The 22,810-nt window shown below is 36.1% G+C and overlaps 1 protein-coding gene across 2 annotated transcripts; it reads left to right on the plus strand.

Moving 5' to 3' along the window:
• The first annotated feature begins 434 nt into the window (after positions 1 to 434).
• On the plus strand, positions 435 to 20,052 carry LOC125648915 (TNF receptor-associated factor 3-like). 2 transcript variants are annotated; one of them, XM_048875958.2, is made up of 10 exons: positions 436 to 840; positions 4,774 to 5,050; positions 5,534 to 5,638; positions 7,435 to 7,602; positions 7,917 to 7,997; positions 8,140 to 8,214; positions 10,185 to 10,304; positions 10,638 to 10,751; positions 16,141 to 16,342; positions 17,407 to 20,052. In XM_048875958.2, the coding sequence occupies exons 2-10, from the start codon at positions 4,805 to 4,807 to the stop codon at positions 17,976 to 17,978; spliced, it is 1,683 nt and encodes a 560-aa protein (XP_048731915.1). In that variant the 5' UTR covers positions 436 to 840; positions 4,774 to 4,804; the 3' UTR covers positions 17,979 to 20,052. The 2 variants fall into 2 exon arrangements, with proteins under 2 accessions (XP_048731916.1, XP_048731915.1); XM_048875959.2 differs by lacking the exon at positions 10,185 to 10,304 and having other exon boundaries at positions 435 to 840.
• Positions 20,053 to 22,810: the final 2,758 nt, after the last annotated feature.

Consider the following 22,810-nt stretch of genomic DNA (forward strand, 5'->3'; position numbering starts at 1 on the left):
ACCTATGCTAGTCTGTATCCACTACCGGACAGATACTTGTGTAGTATGTACGTCCTACTACAACCGGACAAATCTCGACACCAATAAGGCAATAACAGAGGAAATACTTTATTATTATCCTCTAGACCAGTATACTCGCCACCGTATACTTAATTACATTAATACACACCGTATTAAATATTGTCGCACCTTCTCTCCTGTCGAGCTCCGAAAAATGAACTGCGATCAATTGCCAGAACGCCCGTATTTATACCACTGAGCACCCGAACTACCCTCGGATGCTATCGTAATGCCCTACGATAAAGCCCGGTTGACGTAAGCGTTATATTTAGCCTCCAACAGGTTATGATACATCCCGAACCCGATCTCAATTTGTCACACTGTGAAAAAGAAGAAATACTTCTAGTAAAACATAAATATTTATTCAACATCGTTTTTTTTTTTTAAATTATGTTTTTAAGTATCTTTTTAAATCATGCATTGAATGAAAAGTGACCGTTTTCGGTTTTTGTATTTATAACACAGTACTAGATTTACCGCTTTTGAGTAGGTGACATTTCAAGTTTAAGAATTTATACTTATTATTATTGTTTTGTTTTTTTTAATTGTGTGAATCAATTTGGACATAAAGATTGTTCCCGAGAAGTATGAAATAATTCTGTTGGCCGGTTTTAATATTATCTTTAAAACATCGCAATCCGGGACCATCGGGAGTCGGGAGTCGACAGTACTAGATTTACCGCCTCCCCACCGTGGCCGATTTCCTTCGGGGATTTTTATTTAGAATTGGAAAACCCCCATGTATTTTTATCATCATGGGTCACATAGAGCGCCGCGTGGGTAAGTCTTTCTAGATAGATAAAAATTAACTTGATATTCTACAGATCTAGATTGGAGTACATTTATTTGAATGGATTAGTACCGTAGATAATGTGTAAATTGTTCTTTAGAACAAAATTAATCATTTGTTTTAAACTTTATCGATAATGTGTCCTGGTTAACTATAATCTCAGCGAGATTCGTCGAGGCTGGATATTTGGACTGACGCCTCTAGGCGTCAGTCCAAATATCCAGCCTCGAATCTCGCTGAGATTAGGTTAACTAGTACACGTACTCATTATAATCAGGGTGTAAGTTTTATAGGTTTCTGTTGCAAATTTAGGCGATATACGAGTTGGAATTTCATTTTAGTGTTGTTGCTATATTCTGTACATATACAAATCTATTCTTTTCATAATAGTAGTTTTACACATATGCAATATGTTAAACAAGTATGGTGTACATAGCCGCGTGATATGAAATAAAAGTAAAATGTTTAATCTTGTACTATAGCATCTTTGTTTTACAATAAGTAACGGTATCAGGACAACTCGCCCCCAAGACAACTCGCCCTCAAGACAACTCGCCCCTTCATCGGGACAACTCGCCCCTAAGACAACTCGCCCTCAAGACAACTCGCCCCCTCTTCGGGACAACTCGCCCCTTCATATCATACATGTTTACAATTATTATTTTTGGTCTAAGTCCAAGAAGTGTTTTAGCAAAAATTAATGAATTTCTTATAGATAGTATATACATCACAGACAATAAGACGTGTTCACATAAACACTGAACTTCGTGTCTTTTTATGCAAGACGAAAGATTTTAGTGAAAGTCCAGTGTTTGGGTTCAGTAAATTCATCATCACTTTTATGTACATGTAAAATATATAATTTCAGTGGAAACAAGTTAGCGTTTGGTATAGGGAGAGTATTGGCTTGGTCTACAGCTGACGTAGTATAATTATCAATAATCTGCGTCTGTTGTTAAATCTAATTGTTTGATTTCACCCAAGCTGTTATAAATTTACTTCAAACGTTTTGAGGTACTCATCATCAGAGTTCTTTACACTTTGAAATCGCCGCGTAAAAAGAATCACCCCGGGTAAAAAGAACCCGTAAAGCAAAGCCGTTATTAAATTTCTAAAATGGGAATTTTATTATTTTTCAACGGGAATTAGGTGAAAAACGCATTAAAATATAATTACATATATCAGAATATTCTTGCTTCACCTTTACACTTATGTATACTACATCGATAAAAAAAAACACCCCAGGACCCCCCCCCCCAAAAAAAAACAACCCACTCACCCCCCCCCACCCCCCCCCAAACCCCCCCAAAATTTCTCAGTATTTGGAGACATTTAATCAATTACCTGAAGATCAGTAAATATAATTTTCCTTGCCAATTGATTTATGAAAAATAATAATCAAATCTGTGTATAATTCTATTAGAATTTACCATTCGTGTAAAAGTATGAAATAAAAAGATGTATATTTAATTTATAGGGTTAAAAGTGTAAATAACACACACAAAATAAAAATAAAATGTGATAATATATGTATATATAATATTGGGGGCGAGTTGTCTCAAGAGAAGGGGGCGACTTGTCCTGAGAGAGGGCGAGTTGTCCTAAGATGGGGCGAGTTGTCTTGAGGGCGAGTGTTCTTGGGGGCGAGTTGTCCAGCATTCTAAGTAACCTAACCAGGGTCCCAACTTTGACTGAATACCTTAGGGGCCAAGTGGGCCCCTGAATAAGAAATACTGTTAGCCCACATAAAATTTCAGTAGCCCACACATGTCATGAAATTGAATACCATGGTTTCTTTACAAGAAAAAAGAAATATCAGGTCACGTTGCAATTTATTTAAAAAATAAAATATCAATATTTAAATGCTGTCTCCTTCTCCGTAATTCTTTCGAATACCTCTCTCTCATTTCCACTCTCAATCCGTCAACCTAGCAAAAATATCAGAGTTCATGGACTTTATTATCTTCGTGGCGTCTTTTTGTGTGATTTCAAAATTTCTCAGCTTTACGATGCTGTCAAGTTTATAACTTGGGCAAGCTGTTACAACGATTGGACCTTTCGTGTCATGTTTTGTACACACACCACGTCATCCCCTTTTCGCCGTCATCGAACCATATTCTCCCCTTCTTTCCACTTTGGTAAAAGCAAACGTTTTCTTTTCGTTTGAAGTAACCCTAGCGTTGTTCAACTTCTGGTTTAAGTACATTTTGGAAGATTCGATACTACAGGAATGTTTCGCCAAGTGGCAAAATCTCAACCGGAAATTGAACTTCAATTATAATAGGACTCGGATTGGTCGGAAAGAAAAATGTTGATCGGACAATTACGGTCGTCAAGTGGGCGATGAGAACGGAAATTTTGGGTGCCCACAAGCAAAGTTTAGTCGCCAATGCGGGTGGGCGAGCGGTAATTTGGAACCCTGCCTAACAAGCGTCCAAACCCTGCAGCCCCAGCCTATTGTCCCCCATTTAACAAACCCCGCAGCCCCCAGCCTATTGACCCCCATTTAACAAACCCCGCAGCCCCCAGCCTATTGACCCCCATTTAACAAACCCTGGAACCTCCAGACCCCAGCCTATTGGCCCCCATTTAACAAACCCTGGAGCCTCCAGACCCCCACCCTATTGTCCCCCATTTAACAAACCCCGCAGCCCCCAGTCTATTGACCCCCATTTAACAAACCCTGGAACCTCCAGACCCCAGCCTATTGGCCCCCATTTAACAAACCCTGGATCTTCCAGACCCCAGCCTATTGGCCCCCATTTAACAAACCCTGGAGCCTCCAGACCCCACCCTATTGGCCCCCATTTAACAAACCTTGGAGCCTCCAGACCCCACCCTATTGGCTCCCATTTAACAAACCCTGGAACCTCCAGACCCTGGCCTGTTGGCCCCCATTTAACAAACCCTGGAGCCTCCAGATCCCCAGCCTATTGGCCCCCATTTAACAAATCCTGGAGCCTTCAGACCCCCTGCCTATTGGCCCCCATTTAACAAACCCTGGAGCCTCCAAACCCCCATCCTATTGGCCCCCATTTAACAAATCCTGGATGTTCCATTGTATACTAAATTCACCCTTCAACTTCCTCAATGCTGTAAGCTCAGTGGTAGAGTATTAATCGCTTCATTACTGCGAGATCGTGAGTTCGAGCCATATGGCCACATCAAGCCTTAAAGACGTAAACATAGGTAGGACTATAGTGATTGCTCCTTTGCAAAATTCTCAGCATTTAGAAGAATTAGATTTACGGGTCTTTCGGATATGACCTTAAAAATGGATGTCCCATGTTGCGACAGGCATTGGCACATTAAAGAACCCTAACTGCTACAGCCCTAAGTGCTGAACATAGATCTGAATTTGAGGTACTGTACTTTCAACTACAGCTGGTGACGTCTCATTGACAATATGAATGAAAGATTCATATAGAGATGTCAAACAAACAAATATCCTAATTTAGATCCACCACTGCTTCAGTTGTATGATGACATCAAAACAGAGACCGTGGCATCACACATCTATCGTCTTGCCATGCACGGTATTACATTTCGTTACACATATCAGGCCAATATGGTGTACTGTATAAGGGACAACAAGGATAGGATGAAATTGAGATAATCTACGTAAGTTCATAATCTGATATAAAAAAGACTTTGTGAGGTCTCCACCATTTTTGATGAGGTACTTCTGAGTTTGTGACAAAATAATTTTCTAGATGAATGAGCAGCTTCGTTTGCGTACGCTTTAGTCATTAGAGTTTGCTGTCTGGTTACCTTGCCTTGTATGATCAGCTGCCCTGTCGACAGCTCAGGATTTTCCTGCTCTGTGGCTCTAGCTCCCAAGACATTTAGAGAGCTTGACACAACACAGGAAGATTCCATCAAGACGTATGTTGATAATTATAAGGTTTTGCTACGATTTTCAGAAGTGACAGCAATGTGTACGTAATGTAGAAGATGCTGACCCTCCAGATAACTCCTCCCAACAGTCTGTCGTCCCAGACTCCTGCTGGCACCCCAGAATTTGTGGAGTTAGATCCAAAGTATGTGTGTATCCTGTGTAACAATGTCCTTCACGATGCCGTACAGACTCCCTGTGGGCACCGGCTGTGTCAGCTCTGTGCTGATGGCTTCCTGAAAGACTCGGAGTCCAAACAGTGCCCTTACCAGGAGGAAATGTGCGAGATCCTCAGGCCAGAGCAGGTTCTCTTAATTCACTATCTATATATAGGTGTTAATCGACATTATGATCAGTTTGAGAGTATTGTTCTAAGTAACAGGGTTATATTTATTCTGAACAGACGAGATCTGTAAACATTTACAAAGTATATGTATAAAATTAAAGAGCCACAAAATATATGGCAAATGGATTTTCATATTTATGAATTCGAGTCCTCTTTGGGGTTATTCTTGTATGGACATCTCTAAGGAGCAGTTTACCTGAACAAATTCTCTGTACTGCTGTGTTATGTTCATTTTGTACCATTACTTGCAATCTCTCATCAGTAAGTCTTACCACTTTGCAGGCAACATGGACTTAAGTCTGAGATTTTGCTCAAATTTTGACTCCTCAAATAAAAGAAAACTCAAACTTAAGTTTGTCAATGAGATTTTTTCAATAAACTGAAGCCTGGTTAGTAAGTTTGTTTGTGTTGTAGGTTTAGTAATTCTCTCTGTGTTTTGTAGATTATTCGTGACGCCAGTGCGCGGAGGGACATCCGCCAGTTACCAGTTTATTGTACCAACAAATCCAGGGGCTGTCAGAAAACTGTCAAGTGGAAAGACCTAGAGGTTTGACATTCTACCTGACGTTCACAATTTAATCTTTCATTCTTCAGGCATATCATGCAAAATAAGTTTTGAATTCACAGTTAGTGTTATCAATAACTGTTACCAAGGTAAATGTGTTTGTCATGACTTGTTATACTGACATAGGTAAAATTTTTCCTTAAGAATTTAGATCAACACATTATCTTTATTTTGATGAACTCTTTTAAGGTGGGTCCTTAGTCCTGGATTTTTGGGGTTTAGGTAGCATTTTTTTGTTTGGAATCAATAAATTAACATTCAGAGTAATGAAAAAAGGCAAAACAGTTGAGGGTTTCCATATTAATTTTCATTACATACACCACTAAAGTCATATACCCCGATGTAGATTTTTATGAAATTCATTGGAAACAGTTATTTGTTGTTATTTTAATATAAAAACAACAAAATATTTTTTGAATTGCATTTATTTATCGGGAAACATGTCAAAAACTAAAACACATGTCATTTTCAATATGTTCATCAAGTTTTAGAATAATATGAGCAAAATTATTGAATTATCGTTATTCCATAAAATGTTAAAAAACAAACAAATGTGGACGCATTTTCCTTATAGCATGGTTTACATATCATTTTTTCTGTTTATATTAGTAGAGTTACATCTGTTATAGTTATTCATGGGAAAAAATCCATACCTTTCCTTAATAATTTCAAATCTATAGCTTCCAGATTATGTATACCCCCATCAAAAACTGAAGTCTGGCACCATACAGCTGAGGTATTTAAAATCACTCGGGATTAAAATTTTATGTAATTTCATGAAAAGACACAGATAATGATTCCTTATCACCTTGGTAAAATGTTTGTCAAAAATAAAGGAAATCTATCGCATTAAGGACTTGATAAATAATTGAATGAAAACAGAGTTATTGTCCTTAGATTCAATATTTTGAAACATATCATTGACTATTCAAATATAACTAAGAATTTTGAAATATTTTATGGCTAACAAGATTTTTTACAATAACTATTGAAAAAGATTCCAACAAAATTTATGTTCCTATCATTAAATCATTGACTTTGCAAAATCCTATGACGTCACAGGAGTGTGGAACTACGTTAAGTACCACAAATCATACAGTACTCTAGATTCCTATATAAACGGTAAATTTCACAAGTGCTCTGTTGATCAAGAGTATTTACACATATTTTAGCTATTATAATATGAAAATAAAAGTGAGTGATATTATTTTGCGAGTGATGTACGTTTCTCACAAAATTACATGATAATAAATTCTCGCATATATTTAGGAATTTACAGTACTTTTAAATTTTACAAGTTGTTATCTTTATGGAAGATAATGATAGATGACATTGAATGAAGATGATTCTGATGAATGAACATAATATTGAAGATAATTTGGAGGAATGAAAATTGATTATAATGATTGAAAATAATCATATTAATGGAAAATGATGATAAGGAATTAGGAACATGATTAAAGGACAGGAGATGATTTCAAGGACAGAGGATGATTTCAAGGATTGAAGATGATTATAAATGACAAAGATGATTATGATGATGATGCTTCATTGCTAATTCTTGTCTTTATTGTAGTTTTATACACACCCGTCATTATACAGGATGTATTATGTTATGATGCTGTCTGTGTGTCTGTTTGGCTTGTTTTCTATTCAGAATGTGTGTGGTCAATTCAGAGTGCATAATATGCTTCCTGGTTGAATTCCACTGTTTGACGGGTGTATGTTGTAGTGTTTGCGGTACTCTTGTATTGAATTTATAAAATTCCATGTTTCAGAAGCACATACTAGAATGTTTGTATGAGCCTGTTCTCTGTCCGTATAAAGACTCGGGCTGTCAGGAACTCATCCCTAGAGGCAGTCTCCCTGAACATCAGCAGACCTGTGTTTATACCCCTACCCTGTGCCAGAATTGTGGACAAACCATTCCCAAATTATTAATAACGGTATGTCCTACTGAACAAGTCATCGCATAAATTTTCATAATTTGTGAAAAACCTGTAGAAAAGGTGTATATTATAGTGTTATAAGAGGAGTACATGTACATGATAATTGCTTTGGATCAATATTAATCATATTTAGTTTTGGGGTGTGTGTGTGTAAAAGGTGAGGGATGTTTTTATGAAAACTGTGAATTAAGTTTTTTATCAGACATTGAACTTTTGATCTTGCCCCAAAGTTTTGCAGGTTTATATTAATTGTTTTTTGACTGTCTCAGTATATTTCATGACTGATATTGTCGAGTATAACCAAATTGTAGGCACATGAAAAAGAAAGCTGTCAGAAAATCCCTGTTAGCTGTGAATATGGCTGTGGTGTTGAACCGGTCCCCAGAAAGGAGGTACACAGATCCATAATAATACAGATTCAGTCAAGATACATTCTTATTTCCTATCCAGAAATGTAATTCTTCGTGAAAAATGGGGTCTTCATTTTGTTTGTTTTGTATTTTACAGTCAGTTGATATGGAATTTTTTTTGCAGATGTCACAACATCAGGAAAGCTGCCCCAAAAGACCCCAGGCCTGTAAATATGCTTCTGTGGGCTGCACCTTTCAGGTATAGTACACTTAATGGATTGTACTGTCCGGTATCAATTGCTTCTGTGGGCAGTACAGTCGGGTATCAATATGCTTCTTTGGGCAGTACCGTCGGGTATCAATATGTTTCTGTGGGCATTACTGTCGGGTATTAATATGCTTCTGTGGGCTGTATGCCGTCAGGTATAATATGTTTCTGTGGGCAGTACCCTCGGGTATAATATGCTTCTTTTGGCAGTACCGTCAGGATAATATGCTTCTATGGGCAGTACCATTGTGTATTAATCTGCTTCTATGGGCAGTACCGTTGGGTATAATATGTTACTGTGGGCAGTACTGTCGGGTATAATATGCTTCTGTGGGCTGTACCGCTGAGTATAAGATGCCCCTATGGGCAGTACCGTTGGGTATAATATGCTACTGTGGGCAGTACTGTCAGGTATCATATGCTTCTGTGGGCTATACCGTCAGGTATAATATGCTTCTGTGGGCAGTACCGTCAGTACTGGGGGCTACACTGCCGAGTATAATATGCATATGTGGGCTGTACCGCTGAGTATAAGATGCCCCTATGGGCAGTACCGTTGGGTATAATATGCTACTGTGGGCAGTACTGTCAGGTATAATATACTTCTATGGGCTATACTGACAGGTATAATATACTTCTGTGGGCTATACCGTTGAGTATAATATGCCTCTGTGGGCTATACCGTCAGGCATAATATGCTTCTGTGGGCTATACCGTCAAGTATAATATGCCTCTGTGGGCTATACCGTCGAGTATAATATGCCTCTGTGGGCTATACCGTCGAGTATAATATGCCTCTGTGGGCTATACCGTCGAGTATAATATGCCTCTGTGGGCTATACCATCGAGTATAATATGCCTCTGTGGGCAGTACCATCGAGTATAATATGCTTCACATCTGTAGGCAGTACCATCGGGTATTAATATGCTTCTGTGGGCAGTACCGTCAAGATAATATGCTTCTGTGGGCATTACCGTTGGGTATTATCATGCCTCTGTGGGCAGTACCGTTGGGTATTAATATGCTTCTGTGGGCATTATCGTTGGGTATCATCATGCCTCTGTGGGCATTACCGCTGGGTATAATATGCTTCTGTGGGTTGTATTAATAGTATAAACATATAACAGGTTAGTCTTGTTATATGACAGGGTGTTGTATATATATAACAGATTAGTCTTGTTATATGACAGGATGTTGTATATATATAACAGGTTAGTCTTGTTATATGACAGGGTGTTGTATATAACAGATTAGTCTTGTTATATGACAGAATGTTGTATATATATATATAACAGATTAGTCTTGTTATATGACAGGGTGTTGTATATAACAGATTAGTCTTGTTATATGACAGGGTGTTGTATATATATAACAGATTAGTCTTGTTATATGACAGGGTGTTGTATATAACAGATTAGTCTTGTTATATGACAGGGTGTTGTATATATATAACAGATTAGTCTTGTTATATGACAGGGTGTTGTATATAACAGATTAGTCTTGTTATGTGACAGGGTGTTGTATATAACAGATTAGTCTTGTTATATGACAGGATGTTGTATATATATATATATAACAGATTAGTCTTGTTATATGACAGGATGTTGTATATATATAACAGATTAGTCTTGTTATATGACAGGGTGTTGTATATAACAGATTAGTCTTGTTATATGACAGGGTGTTGTATATAACAGATTAGTCTTGTTATATGACAGGATGTTGTATATATATATATATAACAGATTAGTCTTGTTATATGACAGGGTGTTGTATATAACAGATTAGTCTTGTTATGTGACAGGATGTTGTATATATATAACAGATTAGTCTTGTTATATGACAGGGTGTTGTATATAACAGATTAGTCTTGTTATGTGACAGGGTGTTGTATATAACAGATTAGTCTTGTTATATGACAGGGTGTTGTATATAACAGATTAGTCTTGTTATATGACAGGGTGTTGTGGAGGACATGGATGAACATGAGAAACAGAACACAGAAGGACATTTACAGCAGCTCACACTGAAACTGGCCAACCTAGACCTGTACAGCATAGACATCCGCAGGGAGAAGCAGGTTATTCAAAAAATGCATTCTACTTTTGAAAAATACATGAGTGTATGATCTGTGATGCTTCACACCAGTATTCTTCATAAGGCGCGTTATACTGGCGTTTTTTGTTTTTATCTGTCTGCTGCATCTTTTGCAGTGGTGGTAACTTTTCAACTATACAATATTGAGACTTCATGCTTAATAAACTGAAAGGTTATGGATATTTGATTGAGGAAGGGGAAGATAATCTATCATTGCCTTTGAACCTGGCTTTGCTCTGGGGTACAATATTTAACAAACACATCTTGTTGAGATTAGAATTACTTTCTAGATTGATTTAGTGTGATTTATTTTTAGGAAATGGAAAATTACAGACAAACTACTAGACAGCAAGTGAGTGAAGTCCGAGAAGAGATCGAGGAGATCAAAAGGCTAGCTGATGACATCAAGAGCCGTTATCGGAAAAGGAAGGTAAGTCCCGAGAATGGGGAGTGAAAATCATCGCTTGTATATACAGGTACATAGCTTAGTGCGATTCTCATGTTATTGCTGAAATAAAATGGTGAGTGAAAATCATCGCGTGTGTACAGGTACAAATTCTCATGTTAGCGCCTTTAGTGCTGAAATATGGTAGCACTGTAATATGCTAATCTCTATTCATCCATATCCAATTAAGGGGAGCTAAATCATGACACTGTATAGCTGCATCAGCTACAATTGTGCATGAATGAATGAGAATTTGAATAAAATCAACTCTGAGTACAATGTAAAATAATAAAACAAAAGTCCAACAATCACACATACAGTATGCAATGATTTTACTGGCTCTTGTACGTATATTTCTGTTCATAAAAACATACAGAGCACTGCTAGGTCACAACATTGTGACATCAGACACAGAAATGCCGAGACAATGTCTGAAAGTTTTCATTTCTGTTGTAAAAGAAATGGTGAAGGAGATAGACCATGGGCCAGTAACACATTACCTCCCCTTCTAGGGATTTTTCTACACTATGATTTTTTGAAAGTGTGTATGAAATAAAGGTAAATGAAGGTTGTTTGATAAATTTATGTTGGGGCGTTTTCAAGATATGGCCAATTGAATTTATAAAATTTTTGGCAAATTCAACATGGCTGTTACGGTTTTCCATACTGAATTAAAGACGACACATTGTAAACACAAACAATGGGATAAGGACTTCCCAGAGAGAACATTTGTGAGAAATACGTATAAAAAATAGAAGACAGTGTATTATAGAAAGTGGTACATATTTTTAAATGTCTAAAAATTCATGTCTTACGAAATTATACAGTGTATACTACATTCCCAAAATAACATTATACCTATCAACATGTTCAATACTAAATAAACAGTATGAAAAACGGTTCATTCCTAGATACTATAATCCATACACCCTATCTTTATATGATATGTATGCATTCTTGAGTTAGTAAATTAATATAACTTTCAACATAAAAATCGTTGTCCACATTTCCAAGTCTCACACGATACATCTAATGTATGGAAGCCCATGAATGTATATAATCAATAAAAAGAAAGCACATGGATTACTTTTGAGTATACAATGCAAAAATAGGGGAAACCCGGATAAATAATGGCTCGACTATTGAGAATATGACATAATTATTACAAGCTATAAACTAATTTATGAATAATTTAGATTAATGAATTATATTAATCTACAATTGTAAAATAAATAAATATATTGTCATGCGTAATATTGAACACCTTTTCAATTTTCAGCTTACTTATAAAGATGTCACATAAGACAGAGTCCAAAAAAGGCATAGATTGTTTACTAGCTTTATCGCAATTCACCTTTGAATTAGAACGCTTCGGCCGATATAGTATTGCGTTGTGTGACGACACAATTGAATCTGTTTGTAATACAATTGCGAAATGCAACAGAAACTCTCATTGGTCCATATGTATAAGTCCGCCCAAATTCCCTTATACGGGAGTAGTCAGCATTAGAAAACATGACGGCCAGATGCTAGATGGAAAAAAAACTTCAAAGGGAGAAAGAGAAAAAGTTGTATTCTTGTGTTGTTGTTTCATAAATTTAATATAAAAAAAATCCTAACATATTTTCCTACTATACTTGTGTCCGAACATACCTTCAAATATCTATTAAAGCCCCATACGACCCCAAAACTCGATCACAGCTTTTGATGATTTCGTTCGTAGACGTAGACATGTTAGGTAGCCAGTCAATTCGAATCCCAGTTCATTTCCATATTGGCACAATAGCGTCTAGATGTGTACTAATACCCCACAAATATTTTAGCTAAATTGTTTAAATAATATACCACCCCAGTCCTATTAAATGATAATTATTCAAATAGCTAAACTCACGGCAGTGCGGCTTTCATTAGTCACGAGCGGCCGCGCCGGCCGATCTCCATCTAATGGGCTTATGTAGCATTTTCGTTCATCTAGAGCTTATTTTACCTTTTCAAAAACTGGTACAAAAATGTTTTAATTTCTATTTATTATTCGTGTTGATAATAAATGAAGAGCGAATACATAACTTACAACCGATTTTATGAATAAGATACCAATAACAAGAGTTCGAATTGACCAGCTACCTAACATGGCTACGTCAACAAACGAAATCATTTGAAGCTGCGAGTTTTCGGGTGGTGTGTGGCTTTAATGAATATTTGAAGGTATGTTTTGACGCAAGTATATAGTAGGAAAATATGTTTATATTGAGTTTATGAGACAGCAACACAAGAATACACCGATTTCAGGCCTCAACCGTCCGCAGCTTTTTGTGACCCGTAAATCGAAGGTTTTTATAAGAGGTGGATATTTTCAGAGAGCTATGTACAGTTCTCCAGCTACACTGAATCCGCTCGAGAAAGTGGGCGGGCTGTAATCGGCCAATGAAAACTCTTGTTGTATTACATCAAACATGTCATTCAAATTGTTCAATCGTCTCATTCAATTGTGTCGTCACACAACGCAATACTACATCGGGTAAAGCGTTCTAATTCAAAGGTGAATTGCGATAAATGGTGCCTTACATGGTTTCTATCGCTGGTGTTATAATAATTTACAAATATTAGTTACTAGAAGTAAAACTTGCGCATTGACGAAGTTGCGTCGAGTCAAGTGAACTGTACATAAGGCTAAGAGACATTCACTCACCCTGTGTTCACTATCGACACTTCTCCCCACCCATAAATGTCTGTTCTGTAACAAAGAAACTCAAGTACAAGGAAAAAACACAAACTGGTAAAATGTGTGACAAAAACAGTAGAAGCCATTTAAAAAACTCTGCATGGAATAAAAGTGACTATAACACAATAAATTAGTTGGTTGATTATATATTGTTTAACGTACTGCTCGAGAATTTTTCACTCATATGGAAGCGTCACCATTACCGATGAAGGGCTGCAAAATTTAGGCGTATACGGCCATTGAGCAGGGATAAGCAAAGGGGTACTGAGGACTTATTCTAACCTGGATTCCCACAGGACAATGGTTTTCTTGCCCCATCATTTGCCTCGTACGACAAGCAAAAGGTACCGAGGACCTATCCCTTCTAACCTATGCAGATACCCACGGGACAACTATAAGTAAAGTTCAGTATATTGATTTGGTTGCTAAAGGGGGAATGTTTTATCCAACCTGTAGAAAAACCTAAACTAAGTCCGATGATCTAAACAAGTCAGAACCTAAAATTGATATAATCTTGAGCAACATGGAAAGGCATTTGACTTTATCCGAATATATGGGGATAAATATTGTGTAGAATTATGTGGTTGAGAGTATGACAATGCTCAGAGAGAGATACTTGTCATTTAATTCCCGATTCATATAACAGTGATTACAAAACTTGAAACCTAAATCAAAAACACAATGAAAATTTGGTAGCAAAATTGAATTTCGGAAAACTCCAAAGGTTAACGTATATAATCTGCATGTGTTGCTACTGCATTTGCGTTAGCCCTTTCAAGTCAAAGCATCTGCTATGATAATCAAAAGGCAGAATTCTGACTGCCACAAAATTGCCATGCAATAAATTACCATGGCCACCTCTCCATCTCTGAATACATGTGTATATAATATCTCAATGCATGCCTCTCTCAAGTCGTATCAGACAACCAATCTTATTTTCAATGGCAAAAAAGTTTCCCAAATCGTACTCTCAGGACATATGTGTCTCAGCTATGGATGGCAAATGGATATTACCTAAGCACCTCACATTTGAAATGACTATGCACCATCTGATGAAAAGTACTGAGTTAATTACACTATCAAACATGTTATGTCACTGTAGATTGATTGATTGTATCTTGCTTAACGTCCCTCTCGAGAATTTTTCACTCATATGGAGACATCACCAAGACTGGTGAAGGGCTTCAAATTTAGGCCTTTACTCGGCGCTTACAGCCATTGAGCAGTGAGGGTTCTTTAGCGTGCCACACCTACTGCGACACGGGACATCCGTTTTTAAGGTCATCTCCAAGGACTCGTGAAATTCACACCTGATGCCGAGCGTTTGGCGATGGAACTGTCACTACCTGTTTTAACAACTTAGGTTTGTCATGGTCGGTTGTAGAAGTTATTCACAGACTCAAGAGTTTGAAACTACTATTTGCAGTGCGATTACAAATTCTGGATTAATATTGCATGCAAGAATATATCTCTTACAAATAACTCAGTAATTCATATACATGTACCTCGCCTTAAACAACTTGATATATAAACAAGGGGTTAAGTTCTTTAATGCAAAATACATTTTTGCAAATGTCCATATTGTGTTTGTAAGATTCTCGAAGTTTTTCCAATTTCAAACAATACTTTAATTACAAATTTCATGAGTTTGACCCAAAACTTGAAAAGGTCCCCTTGCATCATTGTCAAACAATCTTATTCACAATTAAAGGGTTACATACTTTCAAAAAATAATTGTTTTCAAATGTCCATATTATTTATATATGATCTGAAGAACTTTACCACTTTTCGATGATTTTTAAAGGAAAAAAATCATGTTTTAGCCCCAAAAGTCGTAAATGTCCCCAATTATTTATGTCAAACATCTTGTCAATCAAAGGATTACATACATTCACTGCATAATTACTTGTTTGTAAATGTCAATGACATCTATATCAGATGTGAAGAGTTTTTTCCAGTTTTCGGTTATTATTTTTACAAATTTTTGGTTTTTGCCCCCCAAATCGAAAAGGTCTCAATGTTAACAATCTGATTTATAGTTAAAGGGTTACAGACTTTCAGAAAATATAGTCTAATAATTGTTTCCAAATGTCCATGTCATCTATATAGGATCTGACGGAGTTTTCTATTTTTCGTCGATTTTTAAAGAAAAAAAATCATGTTTTAGCCCCAAAACTCGTAAATGCCCTCACATATATATGTCAAACAACTTTACATATAAACAAAGGGTTACATTCATTCACAAAATACTTGTTTGCAAATGTCAATGACATCTATATCGGATCTGAAGAGTTTTTCCAGTTTTTGGCTATCATTTTTACAAATTTCATGTTTTTTTCCCCAAAACTCGGAAACACTCCCACATAGAAATGTCAAACAACCTGATTTATAATCTAGGGACTATGTACTTTCAAAAAATACTTGTTTGCAAAAATCCCTAGGGGGGGGGGTCCCCCATTACCTTTACTAGCCCATGGTCTAAGATTTTATGTATCGTAGATGTGGTACCACTGGGCCCGAAAAATGTGAAGATTTTTGGACAAGCATCTCCCTACATCACCTTTTTAATGACATTAATATCATTTGTGGTTCAAGACAATAAATTACAATTTTCTTTTGTTATATTGACCTGCTTGGAATTTCTATGAACAGCTTGATATGGTGGAGTTAACGGAACGGATAATCCGTGTGGAGAAGATTATGGAGGAATGTGTTCATCCCGAGATGTACAAGCGGACAGTCAGTGATGTGAACATTCTGAGGGAGAATATCCGTAGTCTGAAGGACCGCACGGAACAGCAGGTGGCAAAGCAAGAGGCAGAACAGGTCGCCCCCATCACTCAGTCCTCATCAGGTACCATGGAAACAGCATCCAAAATCTCATCCGATTGGGAACATTTTGTTTCCTGTCTGTTTAAAATTTTTCCATCTGTCCCATCATCTGTCATCAGTATAAATATTAAATGTCAGTGGTGATTATTATTGATCGTGTGTGCTGTACAATTTAGTAACAAACAACAAATATGACTGTGGCAGCTAATGCCTGTTTAAGACCAGTTAGTGTGTCATGGCCTCAGGCAAAAATGTAGGTCTTAGACTCACTGGTCGGCCCGAAAATGTTTGTCTAGGCCATAATTTTGTAAACAGAAAAAAGTTAGGATATTGATATCCACCTCTTAGAACATGCAATACTTCTAATTTAAGGTCTTCATTGTGTGATATCAGATGACTACTGATGGCCTCTTAAGGTGCTTTGTAGAATGAAAAGGTGAAGATAACGAACAGTGATCAATCTCATAACTCCTGTAAATAATATAAAATTATGAGTAGGGCAAACACCGACATCTGGACACACCAGAGGTGGGATCAGGTGCCTAGGAGGAGTAAGCATCCCCTGTCGATAAGTCATACCCGCTGTGAGCCCTATATCTTGAAAAGATGGACAGAGTAATCCGTAGTCAAAATCAGTGTGTAAAGTACGACCTACATGTGTAACAGTTAGTATGAAACATGTCAGACAGCTTTTGACCCAATGACAGGTTGTATAGGCAAACTAGATCATTATAACGACCATAGAATTAGCGAAATGCTGACTTTAAACAAGGCTGTTCAAACCCCTGTACCATCAACTTGTACAGTATGTCAGTAGTCTGCCCGGATTTATAAACTGATCATTGTCAGAAAAACCTTGCGTATCAAATCAGTTGAGAGACATAAAAACCATATGCAGGTGACAATGGAATATTGCTATATGAAGATGGGAAACTGATGATGGAGAAGCTATCATATGTACAAGTAAATGCTGCTGTTAAGGGTCTCTTGTTAAGGCAGTGGATTGTAGAATATTAGTATACTATTTGCAAATAATGCTGGCTCTTGCTGTACAATAAATTTGAATGCTTGTTCCTTGGTTTACAGATCCACATACAGATACACATAACCAGTCCCGACAACTCGGTCTTCAGGACGCCAGGCTGGCTGAACTGGATCTACGATTTCAGATTTTAGAGACCATCAATTATGAAGGTGTATTATTGTGGAAAATAATGAACTACCGACGACGGAAACAGGAAGCTATCTCGGGGAAGACACTCTCTCTGTACAGCTCACCGTTCTTCACCAGTCGCTACGGATACAAAATGTGTGCGAGAGTTTATCTTAATGGCGATGGAATGGGAAAGGGAACACATTTTTCTATATTTTTCGTGGTTATGCAGGGGGAGTATGATGCTCTCCTGCAATGGCCATTTCGGCAGAAAGTGACGTTCATGATTCTGGATCAGAGTGGAAGCAAACGACATTTGTCAGATTCATTCAAACCTGACCCCAACAGCTCGAGTTTTAAGAGACCGTTAGCGGAGATGAACATTGCCTCGGGTTGTCCGCTGTTTGTCAGTCACTCTATATTAGAGTCCTCTACTAATTATATCAGGGACGATGCTTTGTTTGTTAAAATTAATGTGGACACTAATGGACTTGTACCTATTTAATCCATCAACATTTAAAAAACATCCAAATAACAAACAAATTTAAAACATCCCAATGACATAAAAAATCCAAATAACAATTAAAAAACTTCAGCTAACAAATAAAAAACATCCAATATTTAATATATGTCACTGAAATTTTGCAGAACAGTTATTTAAAGCTTTATGACCTATCATTTTTCTTCCAAAACATGAAAAATTACATCAATGCAGCTGAACGACTTGAAAAGTGATCCGCTTTCTCTAAATGATTTACATACCTGATAACATGTTCATTTAAAAGAAAACAATAGAGATTATTTATAAATACAGTGAGCTAACACTCTAAACAAGCTTGTTGATGATGTTGGGAACTACATCGATGTAAATGAATTGTGAAGCATAGTCAAGAAAATGAAGATGCTGCACCCAAATTTGTTGATTTATTTAGCCTCAAATAAATTGTTTTATGCAAGTTTACGCAGTCTAAAGCATACCTACGGAACATGTGTGTTTTTACTTCAGTATTCATGTTCGTTAAAATTTAACACAAGGAAGAATTGTTTTAGCACACAAAAACTGATGTCTCCCCTTCCATTTTCCATAGTTTTTAAAACATTTTATAAGGATTATCTTTAAAGTGCAAAATTAAGAGTTACGGTACATAACAGTCACCTATTTGTAAATGTGCTTCAACCAAGGAACAGTGTTGTGAACATACGATAGTAAATTAAACTTTAACATACATGCAGCAAATATCATAGGCTTATATCAAAAAACAAATAACATATGGTCCACTCAAAAAAATGCCCCCCAATTCTATTATTTGACCATTACATAAAAAGTCAAGGTCATTAAAAATGACACATGACAGTCTTATCATGGTATACCCACATACTAAATATCAAAAGTCAATGTCAAAGGACAAAAAGTTATAATCCGGACCAAAAAAAAATGCCCCAAAAATTCAATTATTTGACCTTTATAAAAAGGTCAAAGGTCATCAAAAATGGTATGCGATATGCTGCTTTATCATGGTATACCCACATACCAAATATCAAGGGCCTATGTCAAAAGATATAAAAGTTATGGCCTGGACAAACTTTGTATGAGAAGTGGTTCTGAAGAAAAAAAATCCACACTAAAACAATATGTCCCCCTAATTTGGGACGGGGCGACATAATAATCATATGAATATGTATTAAAAATAGCTGCACAAGTGACATGTACAGTTGTATGTATACTAAACACAGATTTAAACACCAAATACTACTGTTTAAAACAGTTGTAATTATACAAGGTATGTTGGATATAATCGTTAAAAAATTCATAAACTCATGTGCAAGTGACAATTTAAAGGAAATGAAAATAACTTGTGTGTAAATCATTTTACATGCAGGTTGATGTAGATTCATATCATGTATACTTTAAAATGTTTCTTTACTCAACTTACAAGATATTTATCAAGGTTTTACCACTAGTGAAAAGATTATGATGATAAGCCCACATTATATCAGCATGCATCTTGAGTAGGTATATTGAAGCTGCTGCCATTTTATCAGATCTTTTATCTTCAATGGTCATGTCAGGATGTCGAGCTTAAAGCTTTGTGCCACAAACTGGGTCAAGGATTTAATGCTGTATAAGTGGAATTCTTAGCGAGACACAAATTTAGCGATTTCTCTATAAAAATGGGTACATGTATATATATTTAGCGAGAGCTAATTTTAGCGACTTTATAATTCTAGGAAAGATAACTATTTCCTCCGATATATGAAATAAATTGTTAGCAATATTCTATTTTATTAATCTCATCACTCTCGCTAATAATGCCAAAATTAAATCCTCGCTAAAAATTCTGCTGATATGGTAGATTTTCCATACATGACTCGATGAACGCAATTTATTTCTCAGTCACTGTAAGTCTGTGGTTTTAGATTTCTTTTCTATAGGTTGACCTCATCCAACTCAGTTTGTAAACTATCTATAGGTAATAGATCTTGATTGATTGTCTGCAACTGAATATCGTAATACAGCGTAAAAGTATTTGTACTCGATATACATGAGCACTTATAAATTAAACAACTATTGGACTGACTGTGTTTTGTAGTATGTCCTTGTTATTTTAAATATTTTGCATTTTGTCCTAACTGACCTCTGTATCACAGATAGAGGTATAATGTGTCTCTGTATCTGGGATATAAATAATGTGTCTGTATTCGGGATATAGATAATGTGTCTCTCTATCTGGGATATAGATAATGTGTCTCTGTATCTCAGATATAGATAATTTGTCTCTGTATGTCAGATATAAATAATTTGTCTCTGTATCTGGGATATAGATAATGTGTCTCTGTATGTCAGATATAAATAATTTGTCTCTGTATCTGGGATATAGATAATGTGTCTCTGTATCCGGGATATAGATAATGTGTCTCTGAATGTCAGATATAGATAATTTGTCTCTCTATGTCAGATATAGATAATGTGTCTCTATATCTAGGATATATAAATAATGTGTCTCTATATCTGGGATATAGATAATGTGTTTCTGTATCTGGGATATAGATAATGTGTCTGTGTATCTCAGATATAGATAATGTGTCTCTGTATCTGGGATATAGATAATGTGTCTGTGTATCTCAGATATAGATAATGTGTCTCTCTATGTCAGATATAGATAATGTGTCTCTGTATCCGGGATATAGATAATTTGTCTCTGTATCTGGGATATAGATAATGTGTCTCTGTATCTGGGATATAGATAATGTGTCTGTGTATCTGGGATATAGATAATGTGTCTCTCTATCTGGGATATAGATAATGTGTCTGTGTATCTGGGATATAGATAATGTGTCTCTCTATCTGGGATATAGATAATGTGTCTGTGTATCTCAGATATAGATAATGTGTCTCTGTATGTCAGATATAGATAATGTGTCTCTGTATGTCAGATATAGATAATTTGTCTCTGTATCCGGGATATAGATAATGTGTCTCTGTATCTCAGATATAGATAATGTGTCTCTGAATGTCAGATATAGATAATGTGTCTCTGTATGTCAGATATAGATAATGTGTCTGTGTATCTCGGATATAGATAATGTGTCTCTATATCTAGGATATATAAATAATGTGTCTCTATATCTGGGATATAGATAATGTGTCTCTGTATCTGGGATATAGATAATGTGTCTGTGTATCTCAGATATAGATAATGTGTCTCTCTATGTCAGATATAGATAATGTGTCTGTGTATCTCAGATATAGATAATGTGTCTCTCTATGTCAGATATAGATAATGTGTCTCTATATCTAGGATATATAAATAATGTGTCTCTATATCTGGGATATAGATAATGTGTCTCTGTATCTGGGATATAGATAATGTGTCTCTCTATGTCAGATATAGATAATGTGTCTCTATATCTAGGATATATAAATAATGTGTCTCTGTATCTGGGATATAGATAATTTATCTCTGTATCTGGAATATAGATAATTTGTCTCTGTATCTGGAATATAGATAATTTGTCTCTGTATCCGGGATATAGATAATGTGTCTGTGTATCTCAGATATAGATAATGTGTCTCTGTATCTGGGATATAGATAATTTGTCTCTGTATCTCAGATATAGATGTGTCTCTATATATATAGATAATTGTGTCTCTGTATCTGGGATATAGATAATGTGTCTCTCTATGTCAGATATAGATAATGTGTCTCTATATCTAGGATATATAAATAATGTGTCTCTGTATCTGGGATATAGATAATTTATCTCTGTATCTGGAATATAGATAATTTGTCTCTGTATCCGGGATATAGATAATGTGTCTGTGTATCTCAGATATAGATAATGTGTCTGTGTATCTCAGATATAGATAATGTGTCTCTGTATCTGGGATATAGATAATGTGTCTCTGTATCTGGGATATAGATAATGTGTCTCTGTATCTGGGATATAGATAATGTGTCTCTGTATCTGGGATATAGATAATGTGTCTGTGTATCTGGAATATAGATAATGTGTCTCTGTATCTGGGATATAGATAATTTGTCTCTGTATCTCAGATATAGATGTGTCTCTATATATATAGATAATTGTGTCTCTGTATCTGGGATATAGATAATGTGTCTCTCTATGTCAGATATAGATAATGTGTCTCTATATCTAGGATATATAAATAATGTGTCTCTGTATCTGGGATATAGATAATTTATCTCTGTATCTGGAATATAGATAATGTGTCTCTGTATCTGGGATATAGATAATGTGTCTCTGTATCTGGGATATAGATAATGTGTCTGTGTATCTGGGATATAGATAATGTGTCTGTGTATCTGGAATATAGATAATTTGTCTCTGTATCTGGGATATAGATAATGTGTCTCTGTATCTGGGATATAGATAATGTGTCTGTGTATCTGGGATATAGATAATGTGTCTCTGTATCTGGGATATAGATAATGTGTCTCTGTATCTCAGATATAGATAATGTGTCTCTCTATGTCAGATATAGATAATGTGTCTGTGTATCTCAGATATAGATAATGTGTCTCTATATATATAGATAATTGTGTCTCTGTATCTGGGATATATATAGAAAATGTGTCTCTAAAATCACTGGATTAGACATAAGATGTCTATTAAACATACATTTAGAATAGAAGCAATCCAAAACATTGTATTCAAACTTGTGGCAAGGTCTTCTCTCAATGTTGGCAAGATTGTGTACTAGTCACACCTGCACCACTCTAGATGTGTATGTTTCTACGTCATTTAAGTTAATCTCTTTGATATTGAGAAAAATGATTTTCTCTGTGTATTCCTGGTAACCTGGAATAGATTCCC

The sequence above is a fragment of the Ostrea edulis genome, chromosome 5 (assembly GCF_947568905.1).
Source record: "Ostrea edulis chromosome 5, xbOstEdul1.1, whole genome shotgun sequence".
In the NCBI taxonomy this organism is placed as follows: domain Eukaryota; kingdom Metazoa; phylum Mollusca; class Bivalvia; order Ostreida; family Ostreidae; genus Ostrea; species Ostrea edulis.

Excerpts from the sequence above, each read along its gene's own strand:
- LOC125648915 (XM_048875958.2), top strand. The coding sequence starts at position 4,805 with ATGCTGACCCTCCAGATAACTCCTCCCAACAGTCTGTCGTCCCAGACT. Across the intron at positions 7,998-8,139 it reads AACCGGTCCCCAGAAAGGAG|ATGTCACAACATCAGGAAAG; the intron begins GTACACAGATCC and ends TTTTTTTTGCAG. Across the intron at positions 10,305-10,637 it reads ACATCCGCAGGGAGAAGCAG|GAAATGGAAAATTACAGACA; the intron begins GTTATTCAAAAA and ends ATTTATTTTTAG.